Below are 10,000 nucleotides of genomic sequence, written 5' to 3'. Positions count from 1 at the left end.
TCCCGAATTTTACTCTTAGCAACTCCTATGTTCGGCGCAAGATGTTGTCTAATTAGACCGCGAATTACAAATGTCTGGAAAAGCTCTATTGCTATTTCGCGAGGCAATCCACAGCGATGTAATGAAAGTGAGGGGCCAACAAGAATGACAGAACGTCCCGAATAATCGACTCGTTTGCCAAGCAAAGTCTCACGAAATCTTCCCTCTTTGCCTTCAATTACATCTGAAAACGACTTGTAAACCTTATTATGATTATGACCGTCCCTCATTGGTTGTCCGCGGGTTCCATTATCAAGAAGTGTATCCACGGCTTCTTGTACCAATTTTTCCTGACACATTACTAATTCCCCTGGCGTAGATCTACTTGTTGTTAATAAATCGGTAAGAGTATTATTTCGATAGATAACTCTTCTATAGAGTTCATTAATATCCGAACTCATTAGTTTACCCCCATCTATCTGAATGATCGGTCTCAACTCGGGAGGAAGAACCGGTAATAGACATAAAACCATCCATTCTGGTTCTATATTTGTTCGAATAAAATGCTTAGCCAATTCCATGCGTCTAACCAAAAAATCCTTTCTTCTTCCAATTTTTCGATCTTCCCATTCATTACCCGCGAGGCCTTCTTCTCCTAATTCTTTCCATTCGACCAACGAATAATCGATAAGAATTCGCAAATCTAGATCGGTTAATTGTTCTCGAATAGCACCTGCTCCAGTAGAAATTTCTCGATTTCGAAATGTATCGAAACCTTGGGTAGTAAAAAAAAGTGGGATACTGTATTTCCAGGATTGAATTTCATATTCGAATGAACCTCGTAATCGTAAGAAAGTAGGTTTTTTAGCGATGGGCCTAGCAAAAGCAAAATTAGGATAGGGCCCTACAGGATCTCTCCCCCCCCCCCTCAAAATCGGACATGAGAGTTTCCTCTCATCCGGCTCAAGTAGTTACACCAAATAAAGATAAAGAAAGGAGTTCTCGCTTTCAAATTCTAGAACCCCCCCCAAAAAAAGGTCTACTCTTTACTCAAGTTCCAAAGAAACATTTCATTGATTCATTCTTCTTTTATTGATTTATATTTTCTTAATTCTTTATTCAATTCGAAATTAGGACATAAATGAAATGTGAAATTCTTGAGTAGTCTACTTCCCCTCGAATGATGAATCCTCTTAAATTAAAGGAGTGTCATAAGGGATTTACTTGTCTATGTACCCTTCCATTCGATCTCTTAGGTCCTGCCTTACCTTACCTCGACGGTTATACCACGATGCCCTTAACTTAAAGCCTAAGCCTATATGCGATGTATAGACTCCTGCAACCATGACATATTTGTTTACTTGAACATAATTTCATTTCTTTCTAAAAGAACTAAAAGAAATGAGAATGGTTAATTCCACAAAAGAAAGAAGTCTTTTTTTTTCACGAGGTACAACTCAAAATTCCTATTTATTTATTTTTACTGACTCGACCATAGACCAATTCCCTTTTTATTTGGGAGTATTGAATACACCCATAATTCTGAGCTTCATGTTACTCCTCCCAAGAGACATGTCATGTCAGATCCAGGGCATCCCAATTCGATTGAATGGGATGACAGTTTCTCATTGCTAATCGGTAAAATCATAATTTCGATCAAATCACACATCGCAGTATACTAGACCCTCTAATTCTTTAAGAGGTTTATCTAAAAGATTGGCGATATAACTAGGACGACGTTTCAAATACCATACATGAGTTACTGGACATGCCAGTTTTATGTATCCCATTTGATATCTTCGTATCCGATAATCAACAAATTCAACTCCGCATTGTTCACAAAATTTAGGGCCCTGCTTTTCATTTCCAATTACTCGATAATTTCCACAAGCGCAAATTCCACTTTTTATAGGTCCAAAAATTCTTTCACAAAATAATCCATCCTTTTCCGGTTTATTGGTTTTGTAATGAAAAGTATAGGGTTTTGTCACCTCTCCAACGGTTTCTCCATTAGGTAGGATTTTATTGGCCCAAGCACTTATTTGTTGGGGAGAAACTGAGCCAATTCGGAGTTGTTGATGTTTATATCGGTCGATCATAGAAGACAAATTCTGATTCATTCCGATTAAGCTTCCTTCCTATTAATCTGGAAGTTCTTCTCAGATACAAGGAAATGATTCAGTTCCAGAGCCAAAGATCGTAATTCTCGGACGAGCAATCGAAAAGATTCTGGAGCATTTTCAGGTTTAGGTATTGTTCCTCCAATGATCATAGTACCAAGTACTTCTTGGCGAGCTCTAATATGATCAGATTTATAAGTAAGCATTTCTTGTAAAATATGAGCAACACCAAATCCCTCTAGAGCCCAAACCTCCATTTCTCCTACCCGTTGTCCTCCTTGCTTGGACCTTCCTCTAAGTGGTTGTTGTGTAACAAGTGTATAATGTCCACTGGAACGCCCATGTATTTTATCATCAACTTGATGAATTAATTTCAAGATATAAGGTTTTCCTATTATAACAGGTTGTTCAAAAGGGTCCCCCGTTCTTCCATCAAATAGTCTGCTTTTTCCTGGATACTCGGGTTCAAATACCCATGGATTCGCTGTTTGCTTACCGGCTTCATATAATTCGGAAAACACTAGTTTTCTCGAAGCCTCTTGTTCATATCTCTCATCAAACGGTGCTATTCGATAATGTCTATCTAGTAGACTCCCTGCTAACCCAAGCGAGCATTCAAATATCTGTCCCACATTCATTCGTGAAGGGACTCCTAATGGGTTGAAGACCATATCAACAGGTCTTCCGTCTTGCAAATAAGGCATATCCTGTCTAGGTAAAATTTTGGAAATGATACCCTTATTTCCATGTCTTCCGGCTACTTTATCGCCTACTTTCATTTCGCGTTTCTGTGAAATATATACACGAATCGTTTCCGGATTATAACTAGAACCCCCTTTTTTCTGGATCCATCTCACATCGATGACTCGACCCCTCCCACCTATAGGTAATTTTAGACAAGTTTCCTTTGAAGTGGATACCTGAATCCCAAGTATGGCCCGTAATAATCTATCTTCTGGAGCATATGATGATTCTTTCGCCACCTGAGGCGTTAATTTACCTACTAAAATATCGCCCGTCTCCACCCAAGATCCCAGCATCACAATTCCATTTTTGTCTAAATTGCGGAGTAAATGGGCTTCTAGGTGCGATATTTCGTTAGTGATTCTTTCAGGACCTTGGCTTGTCACATGAGTCTGAATTTCATATTTTCGTATGTGAAAAGAAGTATAAATATCTTCATATACTAGACGCTCGCTAATGAGTACCGCATCCTCAAAATTGTAACCTTCCCATGGCATATAAGCTACTAATACGTTTTTGCCCAAAGCGAGTTCGCCACCAACCGTAGCGGCACCATCCGCTAAAATCTGTCCCTTTTTAATGCATTTACCCCGCTGAACCCGGGGAGTTTGATGCATACAAGTATTTTTGTTGGAACGTTGATACATAACTAATGGAATGCTTAGAGTATCCCCATTACCCGATAAAATAATCTTGTCAGTATCGGTAGAAATGATCTTTCCCTCTTGATCGGCTATAGCGGGAACCCCTGAATCTAGAGCCAATTGGCGTTCCAACCCAGTTCCAACAATGCACTTCTCGGAACGCGAAAGCGGAACTGCTTGGCGTTGCATATTAGAACTCATTAAAGCCCGATTCGCGTCATTATGCTCGATAAAAGGAATGAGGGAAGCTCCCATAGAAAAATATTGAAAAGGAAAAATACTTCGAAGATGAACTTGTTCCCATGCAATAGTCAGGAATTCTTGGCGGTATCGAGCCGGAACAACCTGTTCTTCCTGAATACCCTGATTCAAGGCCAAAGAATTTCCTGCCGCTACCATATAATATTCATCTCGACTTGGGGATAAATAAAGCATCTGTGCTTTTTTTGATCTCTCAAATATTTTATAAAATGGACTTTCTAGAGACCCCCAACGACCAATCCTGGCATGAATTGCTAAGGATCCAATAAGTCCAACATTGATTCCTTCAGACGTGTCAATTGGGCAAATGCGTCCATAGTAACTAGGATGGATATCTCGTATCCGAAAATTAGCAGTTCGCCCGGTCAATCCTCCGGGGCCCAAATAACTCAATTTTCTCCCATGAACTATTTGTGTCAATGGATTTGTTCGATCCAAAACTTGAGACAATGGGTGTAATCCGAAAAAGGATTCATAAGTGGTTGTTAATGGAGTCGAAGTTACCAAATTCTGAGGAGTCGGTATCAATTTATGCCTAATTGCTCCGCATATAGTTCCTCTAACTACATTTTCTAAACGAACCAGAGCCAATCCGAATTGATCTTGTAAGAGATCCGCTACAGAACGAATACGCTTATTTTTCAAATGATTCATATCGTCAAGTGTACCCATTCCAAATTTCATTCCAATCAAATGATCCGCAGCTGCCAATATATCTCGCGGTAACAAAAATGTATTGTTCTGAGGTATATTAAGATTCAGTCTCTGGTTCATATTTCGTCGACCAATCCTTCCTAATTCACATCTTTGCTGAAAGAATTTCTTTTGTAATTCCTTACACAAGGATTCAGAAAATACCGGATCCCCGCCTACACAAGAAAATTGTTGATAAAACTCCAAAATGGCATTTTCTTTTGACCCAATTTTTTTTTTTTCCTTATCGGTCAGGAAAGACAAGAAAATTTCAGGGTAGCAAACTTCTCTAGAATTTCTCTTAGATTCGAACCCATAGCTGATGATAGAACTAGAATAGATATTTTCTGTTTCCTACTTACACGAGCCCATATCCTTGCTTTTCTATCAATCTCTAATTCGAACCTCCCCCCCCAATCTGATATTATGGTACCAGTATAGACCGAAATTCCGTTAGGATCCAATTCTGATCGATAATAGATACCGGGGCTTTGCAATATTTGATTGATCACAATTCTGTATATTCCATTTACTATAGAAGTTCCGAGGGAGTTCATTAAAGGAATGTTTCCAATAAAAATTGTTTGTTCTTGCATATCCTTACTGGTTTTCAAAATTAATCCTGCGGATACATATAATTTAGAAGAATATGTGAGTGATTCATATACAGCATCCCTTTCTTTTATCAACGGTTCCACCAATTGATATGTTTCCACAAATAATTGAAATTCAATTTCTTGATCTGTATCTTCAATTTTTGGAAACTTATCAAGTTCTTCTGTTAAGCCCCGATCCATGAACCCACAAAATCCTTCAAATTGTATCTGATTCAACCCAGGTATTGTATACATTTCCCCATTTTCATTCCCGAGCATTTTGAATTTCCCATTTATCAAAAAAATCCCATTCTTTTCTCATTCTTCATCGAATCATATGAATCGATCTAATAATGATGGAATTGAATTTCTATTCTGTTTACTGAATCACATGAAATTTTATCTAACTCCATATACCATATAATATATATGGAATGTATGAAATGCGTATGAACGGAAGAAGAAAAATTATACTCAAATTTTAATTTATATTTATAACAAACAGCTACATAAAAGAATTGATAAATGCCATTTAGCCTTATGGAGTTTTGTATAGAATATCAAAAAAAAAAATAATAATTCAATTTCTACCATTATTATGATATTCCATATTCCAATCCGATTGAATACCAGAAAAATGAAATGAATTCCTGATTTGATCTGTTCGTTGAGATAAAGACAAAATAATCATAAAATATATATCGGGAGAGAGTTGATTTTTCTAGCACTTAATTTTTTCATAGATTCCATTGTTCTGTTCAAAAAATGATTCGCAGAGAAGAGAGATGTTTTTACCCATTTTTTAGTTTTTTATTTTTTAGTAGAATATTTAGAATATGATTGAAGTGCGTACGAAAAGAGGGCTTGTATTTATTAAACATATGCAGATATAGCATTTCTATTTATATATGTCTTTCCTCTTTTCTTTTTATTCCATTATAGCTCTCTAGTGGAGACAACACATGGCGTGCTCTATCAAAAATTCTATTTTTTCTTTAATTTTAATCTATTCAATGAAAAATTGAAACACGATAATTTCTTGCTGATTCCCTATGGACATCATATCTAGATAGATAAAATACCTCATTAGATAACTAGAGCTGTGTAACAACTTATGTTCGGGGGTTTACATAGACTCATAATTGCTGTTATATTATTATAATATAATTTATAATTATATAATTTATAATTGAAATTAAGAAAGTTTTTTTATTGAATTGAAAAATTGAAAAAAAAAATCAATACTAATTAGTTATGTATCCATTTTTATTTTCTTATACCATTAGAGAAAGACAAGTGAAGAAGAATCGTCCATAAATTTGCCGTCAATAGTTAATAGTTAATGGTTCCAATTTTTTTGTCCTGCATTTTTACTTTTGTAACTGAGAATCCACATTTTCTTTTTCAATAGAAAAGAAAAAAGAAAGGGAAAGTTTTTGTTTTTAGATATTGTGTGTCTTGAGATACTATAACCAATTGAAGGTATGGATCCAATCTAAAAATAAAAAGGGGATACTCTCATTTTTTTGTTTGTAGCCTTTTGGCGACATGGCCGAGCGGTAAGGCGGGGGACTGCAAATCCCTTATTCCCCAGTTCAAATCCGGGTGTCGCCTGATCAACAAAAAACGCGAAATCCTATATTCTGTTTTGCTGATATAACTCGACCAATTTTCTCCGGCAAAAACAAGTGTAAGAAAAGGACTCTTGATACTTTCTTGATTATAAACTTGATTATAAACTTCCGGAGGTTTTGTTTTCTAAAGTGTTGTAAATCCTTACGTCTAGGATTCAAGGAAAAACTAGAGTAGTGGAAGGGAATGAGTAAATCTTGATATGGTAGCCCCTCCCCTACTAATAGAGGGGCTACTATCGGAGTCTTGAATTAGATTGGATAACGGGAGTGTTTAATTAACTAATGAATGGTTGTAGAAGGGTTGGAAGATACTTTGTATACAGACTGATGAAAGTCTCTGAGTGTTCAGGCATCCAATCAATATTAGATTGGATGGATAATTGGCTTTTACTTAATAAGGGACACCAAAAGAAAGAAGAAGTCTTATTATTGCTACATGTGAGTAACATTCTTTTGATACTTCCAAAAGTGTTACTGCGTATTTTGCTTGTGCTTAATGGTTCTCGATTTTACTAGAAATCATATAAGAACTTGTTATAAGCGGATTTATTGAAGTGTTTCATCAACGGTGGTGTGTCAGAATTCCCTTTTCCTTTTGACTCTGCACCGGTAATTCCACTATTATTAGTGAACAATAATGGAAAAATTCCTTCCTATTTGTTTCATATTCATAGAAATTAGGGGACATAATACACATGGATATAGTAAGTCTTGCTTGGGCTGCTTTAATGGTAGTCTTTACATTTTCCCTTTCACTCGTAGTATGGGGAAGAAGTGGACTCTAGGGGTACTTCTAATTGGGTTGAGGAATCAAACCGTATCAATTGTTTTCTAGATCGTTTTGCAAAGCCTTTTTAACTATTTTATTAGTCTTCATTTCGAAATTCTTGGATTCTAGTGGAGTAATGTATTCTATGAATAATACCCTTTCAATCAAAATCAAACAAACATTTCAATAATTCCCATGTTCGTATTTCGAAAGTAAAAGGGATACGGATGATAGGCAATTTATTAAAAAAAAAAAAGAATTCTTCCTAAATTTTCTATTTTGATGAACCAGCTCTTACCAGAGTTATATATGGACAATGAGGGACAAGGAACCCCCCCCCCTTTTTTTTTTCTGTATTTGTTTGTTTTTATTTCCTTCCCTCTTTACTGTTACTGTTCAAAGAGAAAAAAAGTAGTTCTTTTATTTAATAAGATCTTGCCTTAGTGTAGTCACATATTGCACACTTACCCCCTGTTTTATTTATTATTTTAGGAATTTTATTTATGCCATGCTTTATTGACTCATTTCATATCATGGATCAAAGAAAAGAAGTTAAATTAAAAATCGGTTCCATGAAATGAAAGAATTAGAAAATCGTAAGACTTGCCTTTCAATTATTTCAGATTGATTGAAATCAACACAAATAAAATAGATCAAGCGAAGAAATAAAATTGAGATACTATGTACATTACATATATTTCATTACATATATTTAATTGATATCGACATGTATGAAGATACATATTGTAGATTCATCTATATTAAGCTTGTATCTTTATACATTACAATAATAGATATGGATAGTATGGTAGAAAGATTCATATTTTTTTTCTACCATACTATCGAGTTTGATAGGATACTGCTGATTCTAGTCCATTCATTTTATTTAATTTATTTAAGACGTGAAATTGGAATCCTTTTTTTCTTAAATCCTTGATAAAAAGTCAAGTTTCATTCAAATTAATCACTTTGACTGACAGTTTTTACGTATATTATAAGTAAAAAGGCGGTAGGAACTAGAATGAACAGCGCTGTAGCAATAAATGCGAGAATATTTACTTCCATAATTTCATTGTTTTTTTTACTTCGCAATAACTCGGGATTTAATCCCATAGAGATGATAAATTTGTCGCTTGTAAATTCAATGCGATGACTTACATTTCAATGACATCGAATCGGATCAATATCATGAATAACAATATCTAAGCTATCAAATCGATTCACCGTCGAGAATTGAATAGTATAACATAGGAAGCTCTTTTATCCACACCGAATACAAAATTGGATTCCTGGCCCAATCAAAAGAATTCCTTTCCTTTATTTCTATATATTCTTTTCCACTCTTTCTTTTCGATAATCTACCGCCTTCCTTGTACAATCATCTGATGATGTATCATCTGACTGCTTTTCCACTTTCACCGTTTACAAATAGTTTACAAATAAACCCCAACAAAAAATGGAAAGGAAAAAATAAATAAAAAAGGCTATCCTTGGGAATGAAATTCTTTCATTTGTATTCCCTTTCACAGAAAATGGAGGGATCAATTGATGTATTTTTTTTTTATTGTATCCGTCGGGACTGACGGGGCTCGAACCCGCAGCTTCCGCCTTGACAGGGCGGTGCTCTGACCAATTGAACTACAATCCCAGGGCAATAAAGAAAAGTGTACAGCATAGATATTCTTATGATTTCATTCAAGCCATTTTCTATTTAAATTTTAGATTCGAATCGCCGTGTTGTAACAAACAAAGGCGCGAGTGATATATTGATATCCATACGGGTATGCGCTTTAGTGAGAGCAACGCGGATTACTAGTTACTAGTAATCCTTTCGTTATTGCCAAATCGATCGATAATCAATTTTAAAATGAAAAAAAAAAAAGAGTCTTTTTTCTTTACTTTACTCTTTCTTTTCATTAAACTTTATACTTAATGATCCTGATATGAATCTAGATCATTATCAAGGTCAGAATTTATGGGAACAAATAAATAGAACAAATAAAAAACAAATAGCGGTAGGGATGGATATATCAGAAAATTGGACTTTTTTTATTCTTCCCTAATTTTTTTGTTTGGCTTTTCTGGAAAACAAAATACAAAAAAATGGGCATTTTATGTTATGGCGGATCAGCGAATTATTGGGCCGAGCTGGATTTGAACCAGCGTAGACATATTGCCAACGAATTTACAGTCCGTCCCCATTAACCGCTCGGGCATCGACCCAGGAAGAATCAATTATAGGTTTATTGATAATCCATGATCAACTTCCTTTCGTAGTACCCTACCCCCAGGGGAAGTCGAATCCCCGCTGCCTCCTTGAAAGAGAGATGTCCTGAACCGCTAGACGATGGGGGCATATTTGCCTGACCGACATCATACTATGCTCATAGTATGAACAGTTTTTTGAAATTGTCAATATAATGGAATGATATGACTAGATCCGAAAGCTTTTTCCATCTTTTATGATTTTCCATTTTTGATTCATGATTTATACTCATAAATCATTCATTTGAATCGCCACTCTATTCTATATAGAAATAAATTAGATATAGAAATAAAT

At 35.4% G+C, this 10,000-nt stretch overlaps 1 protein-coding gene and 3 non-coding genes across 4 annotated transcripts in view; 1 reads left to right on the top strand and 3 right to left on the bottom strand.

Annotated features, from left to right (window-relative positions):
• LOC149509696 (DNA-directed RNA polymerase subunit beta') overlaps positions 1-4,406 on the bottom strand; it is a 5,263-nt gene extending 857 nt beyond the window's left edge. The window contains exons 1-2 of the mRNA XM_089757677.1: positions 1,647-4,406; positions 1-869 (exon numbers count right to left, since the gene is read on the bottom strand). The exon at positions 1-869 is cut by the window's left edge and continues 857 nt beyond it. Coding sequence (XP_089613803.1) covers positions 1-869; positions 1,647-2,099 — 1,322 coding nt within the window. The 5' untranslated portion in view covers positions 2,100-4,406. The remainder of the gene's footprint in view (positions 870-1,646) is intronic.
• A 2,173-nt stretch (positions 4,407-6,579) lies between these two features.
• Positions 6,580-6,651, top strand: TRNAC-GCA (transfer RNA cysteine (anticodon GCA)). The gene has a single exon. It is a non-coding gene; the product is annotated as a tRNA-Cys (tRNA).
• Positions 6,652-9,014: 2,363 nt separating this feature from the next.
• Positions 9,015-9,088, bottom strand: TRNAD-GUC (transfer RNA aspartic acid (anticodon GUC)). The gene has a single exon. It is a non-coding gene; the product is annotated as a tRNA-Asp (tRNA).
• Positions 9,089-9,579: 491 nt separating this feature from the next.
• On the bottom strand, positions 9,580-9,663 carry TRNAY-GUA (transfer RNA tyrosine (anticodon GUA)). The gene has a single exon. It is a non-coding gene; the product is annotated as a tRNA-Tyr (tRNA).
• Positions 9,664-10,000: the final 337 nt, after the last annotated feature.

This window comes from Durio zibethinus, unplaced genomic scaffold (genome assembly GCF_047325235.1).
Source record: "Durio zibethinus cultivar Kanyao isolate XHJ-2024 unplaced genomic scaffold, ASM4732523v1 HiC_scaffold_126, whole genome shotgun sequence".
NCBI lineage: Eukaryota > Viridiplantae > Streptophyta > Magnoliopsida > Malvales > Malvaceae > Durio > Durio zibethinus.
Note: the sequence above shows the minus strand (reverse complement) of the source record. Positions and strands in the feature narration are given on the sequence as shown.